Genomic DNA, 12978 nt, shown 5'->3' with positions numbered 1-12978 from the left:
CATATTGCGTGGCGATTACGGCTTGTATTTAGAGAGCCTTGCTATTGACAACCATCACTCGGCTGAAGAAAGTGGAAATTGAAACCTTCGTGAATATAAGACGCTGCAAATATAGGACACCTGTCACTGACGTCGGGTTACCTTGGGCCGTCTTTTTAAATTCCGGTATTTAACCCTGGCCGGACCGATTGGTTTTCTACATTGACCGGGGAGGGTTGGTACAGCCCACCGGTAAAGTAATGTAGGGTTTTACCAATCTCAACGGTTGGCTTTGACTAGCGATTGTTTAATGCGGAGTGATCGAAAAGAAGATGTCAATAGCTAAAGTTGCAGCTGCAAGGGTGACGATACATATAAGCTACATTCAAAGTTTCATTGTAGTCTGGCTAATCGTTCCTAAGCTTCAGAAGCAGAACATACCCATGACTGAAACCCCACATTGCTTCTGCTGTGAACTGTACATCTCCCTCGCCGTTTCGCCTCTAATTGAGCTAGAGCCTCGCGGAAAAAACAAGCTTGTGTGCCGTTATAAGACGCAAAAATTAGGTACTACCCGATTTTAAGGTCTTAGGTCAGCCAGTGACCTCTTAGGTCAGGTGCCACAAGGCACGGGCTCGGTTTTAGGTTAATTACTTTGCCAAAAATGGTCGCACTGCCGCGATTTTGGCATAATCGTGTTTGTCTAGCTCAGGCGCGTTAAATGCTATACTTGGTGTTCGGGTGAAGTCAACTTAACCCTCACCGGCACAGGCAATTTTGCGTCCTTCGACGGCACAAGGGGGGGGGGGGGTGGTACGACCCCCCTCGCGTTTGGCCCCTGATCGAGCTAGAGCCTCGCGGAAAAAACGAGCGTGTTGCCCGTCACGAGAGGAAGCCGATGATACCCAATTTTAAGGTCCTAGGTCATCGGGTGACCTTCCAGGTCAGATCAATGACCCGAAAACCGGGAAAATCGGGACCTGTTAGAAAGTCGTAAATTGTGGCTGCTATGTGGTTTTCCGGGGTGCTGATCACGAATATCGTATAAGTTTTGATCAGAGATGATGTCTTTAAAGGAAATAGTTCACTTTCACGAAATTATTTTTTTTTTTGCAACGATTTATTATTTTTTTATGTTCGAAATAATCAGCAAAGAAAATAAAACCTTTTTATAACAAAAGATTTTTTTTCTCTATATTTTGATATAGGAAGAACTTTTCAGTTTCTGTAAGGCACAAGCGATCCAGTATGAAAAGAGCATGGGTCCCGAAAATTCTTCAGAAACAGAGAAATTATCGCAGCCACCGGCATTTGGGCGATCTGCTCGATCTGATAATGTTCCCCTGAATGTCCTAATTGATCAGTACGAGAATTTCTCTAGAGTTCTCGTAGATAATTTCTCTAGTTTCTTAAGAATTTTCGGGACCCATGCACTTTTCATACTGGATGGAAATATATGCAAGGCACACATCCTCAACGCAAGACACCTTTTTCGGGACGAGAAATAGAATATCTTTGCCTAGGGTGATCGTTGGGCTGTAAAAGCTCCTGATTTATGCTCGTCTCAGCCCAAGCTACGGAACTGCTATTCCAGTTCAAAACCCATGTTAAAAAGTGAACTATTTCCTTTAAGCATTTAAACCAGGTCGGGTCAGGTCAGGTCAGGTCAACCGGTAGGGGTTGTGACGGGTATTCGTAATACGTGTCAACCGCCTCTGACAGCTTCGTAACATGTTACGAAGGCACCAAAACTACTTCGTAAATGTTCAATTGGTTGCTTAATTAGAATTCAGCTCCAAAAACTAGCCTAGAAACATGTAAAACTCGAAAAAGTGAACCGAGGTCACCCGCGAGGTCACCAAAGGTCAATGACCTGACCTGACCTTCAGGTGACCTTGACACCCATCCTAATGTATGGGAGCAACATCAAATCACATGTTTGAACGTTTGAAACCACGAAAAGCTTGCAAACGCGCGGCTAATGCGAGCCGACATACGCCGAATCGCGATTTCGGCCAAACATGGTCACGGAAAAGAGGTCACAGGTCATTGGGGTCAGGGTCATGCAATTTTCAGGGTAGGTGTAAAATTGATCAATGCGAGGGTACTAAAAGTTTCGTCGCGATCATACCCCCCCCCCCCTGTGCCGGCGAGGGTTAAGGTGTTAACCTCGGGTCAAGGTCAGGTCGGAGCCCCTCAGGTCACGAAAATGGTTGAAGGAGGTCATATCGCATATCATTCGATTCGGCAGGTCTTCCTGAGTCCAATGGTGGCTTTCCCGACTCTCTAGCTCCATCTGATCAGGAGTTATTGACGGAAAACTTACATGGCATTAGTGACGTCATAAATGACGTCACGCAAAGTCAACAATGCTAAAGTCAAGCACTGGACCTTGCAAGGAGTGCATGAAACCATTCCCGGTGCCCGAATAGCAGCTCCAAATTTCCCTTCTAGACTTAAAGTGGTGCTAGATCCTGTATTATTCTCAATTATGACGTCATAACTTAACAGATTTACGTCATATATTTAGTGCTTGACATCCAAATGATAGCTTACATATGACAGAGAAGGTATGCAAAGTTTTATGAAGTTTGCTTCACTAGTTGTGGAATAACAAGCAAAAAACTTTTGCGGAAAGGCCGCTGGCCTCTCGCTGGAGCGTTTCCGACCAGTGTGCGCTGCCACTCGTGTGCTGCAGGACTACAGGGCCGGTGCCACAGTTCCGGAGTGGTATACCAACTTACCTGCACGCTGTGCAACCGGAGCTACATTGGCGAAACCGGACGTCACATACGACTTCGCTACAATGAACATCTACGGGACGCGAAGAACCACCGTATGGACTCACCGTGGGGCGACCACTTCAGAGATGACCACCCTCGATGTCGCCCAGAGCCCCAACACATCGCGGCCAAGATCCTACAGACATGCAACACCAGCAGAGACAGAAAAATAGCAGAGTCGCTATGGATAAGGACATACCGACCAGCCCTAAACACCAACATCGCATCTTGGGCAGTTCTGTGATTAGTGTGAACTGTCAGACTGAGACGTGATAGATGTTGGGATAGCCTCATGACTGTTAGATCTTTTGGCTTTTGAGATGCTTAGTTAGATGTTTTATTAAATGCCGATGTTTGAATGAATCATTGAATGGTTGATTATATGTATGATTAAATGGAATATTGAATGATAGATTGATAGATGATTGAATGGACGACTGTGGGTCTGATTGATTTAATGGTTGAAGAGTTGCTTGATTGGATGATAAAATCGTTGTTTGTTTGATTGAATGACTGCTTGATTGTATGATAAAACGTTTGATTGAATGATTTGGAATGGATACTTGAATGGTTTGTCGACTCCATGACTGAATGTAATGGGTGTAACTAGTTGATTGAACAATTGGATGAATGGCTAGTTTGTTGGCTAGACAATCGATCTATTGAGTAGTTGGTTGTGTACACCTTGCATGTTAGTTGTAATTATATTGTGTGTTTCTAAGATGACTAGCATAGTTATTCGTTGGGTCACAAGTGATCTCATACAGTTGTATTTGGTTACGTTACCTTATGTATACCTGTTATTTTAGTCTTGCGTTGATTAAAAGAGGCCGTTCTACTTATATGGCACGAGAATGTGACTAATATTCGTAGGTGGGATCAGTGAATTCGGCGCTTTTGTGACGTTCAATTATTTGTACATTTCTGTGGCTTGTATAGTTAACTTTTTGAACTGAAGAAGGAACGTTTCCGAAATATATTCATTGATTTTAGGCTAATTTTTTTGTTTGTTTAAAGATAGTGAGCATAAGGTTATTCTTCTACGATATTCAAAACAAAGTATTACTAATTATAGGGCAGGGAGGTGAATATACTGATTGAATGGCTGCAACTTGCACCAATTCGGGTTAGCAACGATCCAATGTGCAGTCAGTATTGAGTTCGTCTGTGTACTTACATGCAAACTTCTCATTTGTGCATCTAAAACGTCGACTTCTCGACAACTTATGCGCACTGACGCAAAGCTCAGTATTCTCTCCGAGCAATCACATGTTTCATTAGACATGTTCCACGTACCAAAAAAGAAAGAAGCATAACTGACCTAGCACACAGCAGCATATTAACAACTCAATATAAGAACATATGACCTTTTGCGACATCAAAACATCCCCATTACCCACTTGCCGATAATGAATCTACCCAATCACAGTCGAATTATTCCGCACGCTCGCACGGCGCACATGCGAGCCACGTGCCTCGCCACGTGCCGCGGCACGGGACCGGCTGGCGGTGACGGCCGTGCCTAACGTCGTCACGGACTGAGCCGATGCGGCGCCATCAGCCCGGGAGGCCCGCTTCCGGCGTGACCCGGCCGGCCGGGGGGCAGGGATCGGCACCCCAGTCACGGTCCGTTCGTGATCGCTCCTCCGTGCATACCCAGGGTCCCGGCGGCCGCCAGACGGATCGAGAGCTGTGGGCTCGAATGAAACGAATTTATTGCTGACCTTCTGAAGGATATTAGATCAAGACAGGCTCGTTTTATTCTAGGCCAGTCGGTACTCGGTTTGAATAGCCTCGGTGGGAATGTGCTACTTCGTGCTGGCAGACTTGGCAACTATCCTGAACATTGAATGCGAGCCAGGTTCTGAACCGTGCACATTGGTGTACACTGTACATTAACTATACATATCAGCTAAAGCGTTCGATCTACTCCAAATTAAAAGTTTTTCATCATCTTTGTAGTGTGTTTAAGCTGCCCGAAACAAACGCACAGCTAGCATTGTAAACAAGTTAAGTTTTACATTTTTTCTTGCTATCTTTTTAGTTCCTCTGATGTACGTGAATCCGAAAGGCAAATAGAGTTGAGGCAATCTTCAATGATATCTCAAAATTCCAGGAAAACAATGGGATCAGCACCGCTTCAGCACATAAGCTGATAAAATTGCCACAAGCTTTGATGGGCTCTGACCAGACTTGCCAGGATGCCGCTACACAGGCATCAACAACTCTGGAGCCGCTAAAAAAGGTGTTCGCTGTTTATAACTGTTTGCTTGGAGCGTATTTAGTATTTTTAAGAGCTCCAACAGTTAAAAACAGCCGCGACAATTATGTGTGCCTAGTTTAATCCATTGATGCACCTGAACTCGCTGGAACTGGCAATTATATGTTTTGAATTACGGCAGATTCCTGTCAATGCTGATTGATGATATCGCAGTAATGCAAATGCGTGGAAAACATTTTGTATAACTGCTATCTTCTGCCAATTTACGCTGACCTCATTTCATCCACCGACATCAAATCTTATTCGTGTCAATCGGTGTAAGATTATTAACCCGGGGAGATCAGCACGGGCTCGTCGTGTCAGAACCGTCAGTCTGGCGCTCTTCAGGGCGGCACCGAGGCGGGACCAGCAGCGGCCGCCCTCGACGGACAAGCGATCTCCAGGACTGGGCACCGCGCCCCCGGCACAGGGGTAGCTCCACCCGTCACGTGACCCTCGCCCGGCGCTGTGGGCCGCCGGCACAGGCGGACACGTGACCAGTCAAACGGGTCCGCAGTGGGCACCCTGCTGCCGAGGCGGTGTCACGATGGAAGACCCCTGTATTCGCATGTCCGGGGCGGAGGAATGCAAGAAGAGCTTCCTTTTAAATACTTAGCATGAATGAGTGGCTACTCATCACTGGCTTAGATGTGATGGAGTTGTGACATAATGCGTCGGATCGTCATGCATGCGTTTATAAGTTCTATTCAGCATACCAACTGAAGACAATAAATGTGCTAAAACCTGCAGATACGAGCTACTGGTGCACATATGGACACCCCTGAGCACCCTACCGTCTCTGAATGGGCCATCTGTTCGCACTGCGCGCCGCCCTGATAGCCACCAAAGGTAGCCGCAATCGCGCTCAACACACACCGATGATGTTGGTTAAGAGGTTCGGAAGACGACTCCACCCTCCAAATCGTTGTATTGACGCAATCAAGCATGCAATTGCACCTTCAACGACTTGCGGAGCACAATGCACAATGAATACATTGCCAGTTGAACGCACCTTTCACCGCGTCCCAGGGCGCCCATGCATTAGCAAATGAATGGTGGCCACCGTTGAGTGCTGAGGTGCCCGAGAGACCAGCGTTTGTGTGTTGCAGTCGGTTGCTGTTGGCAGGTGTCCGGTATACAGAGGTGGGCGGATGGGACGCCCGGGGTGGGCCTGTTAGCGTACCCCGCAGAGGTCTCCCGTGGTGAGGGACCCGACCGTGACATTAGCATTGGTGAACAGCACCAGATTCGGCCGCCCGCCGAGTGACCTCTCACTCGAGGACTGTGATAAATCCGCACCAGAATACAAAACGAGCCAACTCTTCACGGGTTTCCCCTCCCAGTTGCAATGCACTTAATATGGGCGTATCCGAAATTCCTGTCGGTCAAGCTTTAAATTACGACTTCGGTGCTTGCAAGGCCATGGTGGCACAAGAGTTTATAATTAAATATTACAATCAAATGAAGATGCGACTTTCAATGGCAGCTAATACTGGAAAGCCATACAACAAGCTATGCAAATACCTTAACAAAAATCCCAGGCTAAGCCATTTATCTCTGTTTTCATATCTTTTTTTTTCTTACTAAAAAAAGAGCACCTGTAGCTAAATACTCGTAATCGTATGCTGGAAATGTATTCATAAGTTACTCAATGCACATGCAGCTTTTAGTCAGCATAGGCGGCGGAACGGGGGGGGGGGGGGCACCGGGGCGCCGCGCCCCCTTTGATTTTGGCATTTTAACATTAGACCTATTGGCGTTGCATGGAAAGAATGGGACCAAAAGTCGGCAGTGCCCCCACCCCTCCTTAATTGAAGGTGTTTCGCCGCCACTGCTAGTCAGAGGTATAATCCTTTCTCGAGTTGAGCGTATCCCTGCTTTGTGCGACTTTTGATTAATGACAGCACTATTATCGCAATATCGTCATCGAACTCGATCGTTCTTCAACTGCTGACAGCCAGAGCCGATTAGCAACTTCGGATAGATGCGTGACAAAGCAAAGCAAAAATACTTCTGCTATGTTGAGAGCGTCAAGGGTTGACCATCCATGGGTTGACACTTGACAGCTCCGGTGAATGAACGCACGCTATAGTAGCGCGAGCAATTAATAATGCTGTCACTTTCAGACAGATGATGATGGCTTAATCAGATGCTCCGGGTGCCATTCGGTAAGATCGCGACAGATTTTCCAGCAACCACTTTCCGGTCGTACTAAATGGCTGATTCTGTTCGTTATGGATCCTGAAAGGATTTACCAATGATATGTTTCGTACTTTGATTCATTGCGAATGAAATGTAGAGCTCCGTACAATTTTAATGAGGTTTTATAAACTGCATTTGGAATAATCATGTCATGACATGGTTATTGTGAATTGGCCTCGCCAGTCGCCCCAATCGTATGCAATCTAGGTACCTAACCAATATCCGTCATAAAGGAGCGCAAAACATTTGTATCCCTTCTATTGGTTAAGTGACACGTGATAGCGATTAATGCTTACGACATTTGTTTCTGATTCATCTAGTTAGGTGGCATAATCCGTCTCGACAACGTTTCCGGCTGCATAAAACCAAATTATGCGAACATCATTTTATGATGCCAATCATACATAGTTGACATTATTTTATAGTTGTCTTTAGGCAATCTTGATTTTTTTTTTTTCAAACACATAAGAGCACTAAACTGGTTCGCATTTTCCTGGACAAGATAAAACACAAATATATTCTTCCATTTTAGGCAAAATTAACCCACAACTTATGCTTTTGCTCTCACACTAAGCGCTTCAATCAAAGAAACGTTCTCAAAAAACTTGAGCGCCCAGAAACCTAAAAGATATATTTGAAGATGTTTCGTGAAATATCTAAGCCCCCGGAAAAGGTGCATTGTGCATCATGTGAATTCGGCTCCAAAGATATTCAGCACTGGATGTGCATCGTGTGACCACCGTGCCCCTCTCCGGGCAGATGCGCGAGCGGCGGATGGGTGCCAAAGTGCTGGCCGGCACCTCCATCAGCAGTATCCTGCACAAGCACGGCTGTGCCGGCTACGTGCTGCAGTCGACGCAGGCCAGACCGGCGGCCGCCCAGCGGCTGCGAGACCCCTCCGTCCGCGGTGAGTACAATCACCCAGTGACGTCATCGCACATCAGTGACGTCACCGCCTTCGGGGCTCTGTCTGCATGTGCAGTGTTCACTGGTATCTGTTTGTCCGGGGGTGTGGCGGGACTGTCAGAAGCTCCAGCGGCGGCCGACCGGTCACCTGTGTGAAAACCGTACCCGTGCCATGCCGGCGGAGCTGTGCGCTCCCCGTGCCCTCGCGCGGAAAGCCGCGGCTCTGTGCCGGGTTCTGATCAGCACAGGTGTCGGGGCGGCTGGCTGGGTGTGAGACCACTGCACACCGTGCAGACACATACCTACCCAGTACCCACTGGGCTGCAGCATACTGTACATACAGACAGATGGGTGCGGCCGGCAGATCAGCCCCGCCACGGCAATTAGCCACTTTCATGAATGTATAATTTCCTAGATCACTTTCTAACGAGTTGTGGGATAATATTCACCAGGGCTGTCCAGTATGATAAAGTGCCGGTATTATCGTTGACGTAAAGCAACAATGGCAGTGTAAATGCAAATTCAAAAATTAATGTCCACCGTAATGATTACGTTTTTACATTGCCTTATAGTGATGCGTGTCTTACCGAAAATCCAAATTTTCCAAAGCTTTACTCTTGAGACTCTGAAAAGTATACCATTAACTTATCAACCTGAGTAAAAGATAAAATGACTTTAACCCGGCAGTTGCTGGGGTATTTCGCCACCCACCGTTTGCTGGGGGGGGGGGGGGCGTTAAACGCCCCCAGCCGATAACTCGAGAACCAATAGGCGCAGCGAAACGCACGAGGCGGCAAACGAAAGAACGCGACGAGACGCTTCAGATGAGTACTTAAAAGTTGAATTTTGAGGTCACAGGTCAGGTCAAGGTCAGGTCAAACACCTGAAATCGGGCTTTCAGTAGCATGGACTTCAGGACTTCGCAATGGGCGCCTCTCGTAATAAACTCTATCAAAACGGTGCACAATCCATGATATAAGGCCTACAAGAGTGTCAGCTCCATGTAGGGGTCAGTCAAGCATAGGTCAAGGTCAATGTCAGGTCAACCGGGTAGGCACATATCCCCGAAAATCAAAACTGATATTCGCAGCCCGTGACACATGTTTTATAGGTAATTTGGGCCGTAGAACACGATGTTGGCATTCATTTTATCATATGTGTACGTATTTGTCTCAAAAGGTTCAATTTAAGAAATGCATGTATCATGGTCGTGAAGTAGTCACGAGAAATTGTCAAGATTCAGTTCAAGATTTTGGAACATGCGGAACGATAATCAATAATCGAATATAGCCATCTGATTTTTCATGATATTGGCAGTCTAATGACGTTTACGGCATGTCTGTATGTTTATTCTGTGACTTTATACGATTTTTTGAACATATGCCGTTTTTGGTCGAAAACTCAGAAATAATGACGTCACTAAAACCTCGATATCTCAAAAAAAAATCCGAGCGATTTTTTTGAAACTTCGTCACAATAAACCTCAATCAATTCCCTACAGGTACACAAAATTTTTATACTATGGCCGTTTTTATACTATGGCCCGGCGAAAAAAGTGGGGGCGTTTAACGCCCCCCCCCCCCCAGCAACTCGCGGGTTAAAGTCCCACTTAATTTATTCGTAGTCTATACTCTGTTCCTTTTCAAGCTTGCAGCCGAAGTGCCCTGCTGAAAGCAGGGCGTGTTTTCTGTACATACAGCTCTTACATTTTAAGACGCAAATTCTTGAGCGGAGGCAAGGCGGAGGAGCGATCTGCCGAAGAAACTCCGACTGCAAACTTGGTATGGAACGGACTATAGCTAAGATAATATTTCATTCCAAGTAGTGTATTTGTCAAAGCTTTCCCCTTTACTAGCACTTAGCGTATAGAACGCATATATGAAGGCAGTTGGAAGCCCTTTCGCTCCGTCCTTCCGTAGCAAAAAGAAAAAGAAAAAAAGAACAGAGGCCAGTTCTACCACCATCAGAAAAATAGTCGCCTGCCGGATTTTTTTTTTTTTTTTTGCCTTAAAACTTCTTAACATACGGAGCGTAAACGGTAAAGCCCTATCCGCTTACGCGCTCAGCGCTTACCATCGCGTATGTGATGCGGTCTTTAGGCGAAAAATTCCGGCGGGCGGCTATTTTTCTGTTGGTAAAACTGGCCTGAACTCTGTTTATGAGCATATTTTTTTCATAGGAGTGACTTCGACCAGTAATTCAAATTGGTGGGTCGCGGAACTCTTGCGCAACTTTCTGCTGACATTATACGCTGCTTTGGGGTTTGCGACTGACTATGGCATTGCAATGTTGTTATTGCTCGTGTGTTTACGCTGGGTTCGCATACATAGAATCAAGGAGGCTGGTGAATGTCTATGGCCATGAATGCATTGCGGTTTGGTGCATCGCAACTCGATCTGCGGCTTGACTGGAGCGTGGTGCGTGAGGCAGTGACCCAACTTCTGCTGCATCTATCCCAGGGACCTCTCCTCTTCAGAACCCTCTTTCAGCCTCTTTTACCATAGCGCACTACCGGAGCAGCAAGGGTATCCTTGCTGTAGGAAAAGGAGGAACCGTATCCTTGCCGTATCCTGCCCCCCCCCCCCGTCGGGGGCGCCGGCTCCCGTTCCTGCCACCCCGGCCGGGGGCGCCGGCCCCCGTCGCCGGGGGCGCCGCGCGCTGACGCGCCGCCCGTGCTGCGGCCAGGTGACGACTCGGGCGCCGCCGGTGGCGACAGGGTGCGCCCGCGGCGCCGCTCGGTGCCCTACTGCGCCCCGTCCGGCTACATGTGCCCCCAATTCTCCCAGCCCCTGAACCTGGTGGACAGAGGTGAGTCGCCAGGGCGCGCCGGCAGACCACCGCGCATCTAACGCCGCTAACCAGGGACGAAGGGGGCCGCCGGGCTGGAGTGTGCCACGACTAAGTCGGGTGCACAGGCACCGCCAACGTATCAGCGGGTCCTCTGCGCCCCGAGTGATAAAATAAAATAGAGTTCACCTGGAATGAGCTGCATAGTCAAGCATCAACTTTGATCCGCATGTCCTAAACATAACATAAAAGGTTTAAAACAGAACGAACGGAGCACGCCTTTCCGTGTGTTTTAATTTTGAACCATTTAAAAAGCATGGATGTTACCTGAATGAAAATACATTTAACTGAGCTCATGTAGGCAAAACTGTCATCTGACAACAGATTCACAACTTTTACCGTATTTAGCATGCCTTCAATGCTCAATAAGTAGATAACCATCGAAGCATCTAACCAGGAACATAAAACAAATGTTTCAAGGCATCCTGAGAATAGCTAACTTGACCTTCAGAAACATATGATTATAACCTTCTGCCACATATATAATCCACTAATCTCTACTCTTCGACCATCAAAAAAGTTTCCGCTGAAATTCGACATTCTTACGGTCCTGACGTCTCCCCTGACGAATCCATCGACTTACTGACGGTAGGGTAAGTACAGTGAGACCAGCTTGGACGAGAGCACAAGCCACGGCGCGCCTTATCGCTTCGGTAAGGACTGAGAAACGGCCATAGTAGACAACAGAAAATTGCTTCACTGAGCATTGTTATAAGCAACGCCAGCGCAGTGGCACCGTCGGAAACCGAGGAAAATCCTTGATGTTTTTAATCTGACTTGAGACAGAGCCCGCTGCCTCGCTATTTTAGCTGCCTGTCCAGCACATACAGCGTGTGTGCCAGCTTCGCTTCCCCATCCGCAACAATCGCTGTCTGTACGGTGAATGTCATGTCGGTTGGTTCTTCCATCTCTGTCGCTCGGGTCTTGGCTTTATCTCTCGCTGACAAATGTGCGGCAATTAGTCGGGGTTCCATTAGTCACATCCTCCCTGACACGGAGGCACCAGTGGTCCTGTCTGTGGGTGCCACTCGTGTCACTGCTCTCGATAAGCCTGTCTCCGGGTAACCTCTGGCAAGGTCTCTGTGACCCCGGGTGACCTCTGCACCATCAGGTGACCTCTCGTGACCTCCGCCCTGGTCCGACAGGTGACCAGCCACTGAACGACTACAGCGACCGCGACGCGCAGCTCATCAAAACTCTGGGTGCCCTGATCGAGTCGATCAAGGAGCTGCGTACAGAGATGAGCGCGCAGCGCGCAGAGACGGTGCGCATCCGGCAGGCGATCGAGAACTGCGACGCCTGTCGACCAGGTAAGCAATGTCACCCTGTGCTCTAGGCGTTGGCAAACATGTCCGGCTACGCTGGCTGGGATACAGGTTTGACAAAGGAAGTTTCCATCGTAAAGTAGTCTTGCCAAGTGACAAATGAGGATGGTGTCAATTGAATGTAGAAATGGATGATATACCTATTCCCTCAATAACCAAACACACAGTTATGTTGCTTTGGTCATTTGCTGCATGCTGACGCAGCGCTATAAAGGTGATGACCATCATTTGTGACTAATACGTGACGATATCGTGGCGCCCCACGACCCAGGCGTGACTGTGAGAGAGAGAGAGAGAGAGAGAGAGAGAGAGAGGGCGTGGGCGAGCGCAGTCCTGAGAGTGACCTCACGGTCTGAGGTGACACACCCACGCCACGGTATCACGTTGCAGACACCTACCCCTGTGTGCGCGGGATCGGTCACGCTCCCACATCCCACTCGGCCGTCACCATTATCCCACGCATCGATAGCGGCTGGACAGCAGATACAGTCCTGGGAAGGCAGCCCGGTGCGCGCCTGCGACAGCTGGGACTGCCCGCACTCTCACACAAACTCTGTCATTACAGCGAGAGATAGTGTATGCCTACTGATGTAAGCTGTTCGTCTCACAAGGATTTCAACAAGACAGCGATGTGCCGTCCGGCTGATATGTGCCATTGCACATCATAGACCGACTA

The 12978-nt window shown here is 47.9% G+C and overlaps 1 protein-coding gene across 4 annotated transcripts in view; it reads left to right on the top strand.

Moving 5' to 3' along the window:
* LOC122380710 (cartilage oligomeric matrix protein-like) overlaps positions 1 to 12978 on the top strand; it is a 78130-nt gene that overhangs the window by 50038 nt on the left and 15114 nt on the right. For 2 of the 4 annotated variants that reach the window (XM_043364113.1, XM_043364112.1), the window contains exons 4-6: positions 7984 to 8131; positions 10816 to 10938; positions 12123 to 12287. In XM_043364113.1, the coding sequence (XP_043220048.1) occupies positions 7984 to 8131; positions 10816 to 10938; positions 12123 to 12287 (436 nt within the window). The remainder of the gene's footprint in view (positions 1 to 7983; positions 8132 to 10815; positions 10939 to 12122; positions 12288 to 12978) is intronic. The other 2 variants (XM_043364115.1, XM_043364114.1) reach the window with 1 other exon arrangement.

This window comes from Amphibalanus amphitrite, unplaced genomic scaffold (genome assembly GCF_019059575.1).
Source record: "Amphibalanus amphitrite isolate SeventyFive unplaced genomic scaffold, NRLGWU_Aamphi_draft 000105F_arrow, whole genome shotgun sequence".
In the NCBI taxonomy this organism is placed as follows: Eukaryota; Metazoa; Arthropoda; class Thecostraca; order Balanomorpha; family Balanidae; genus Amphibalanus; species Amphibalanus amphitrite.
Note: the sequence above shows the minus strand (reverse complement) of the source record. Positions and strands in the feature narration are given on the sequence as shown.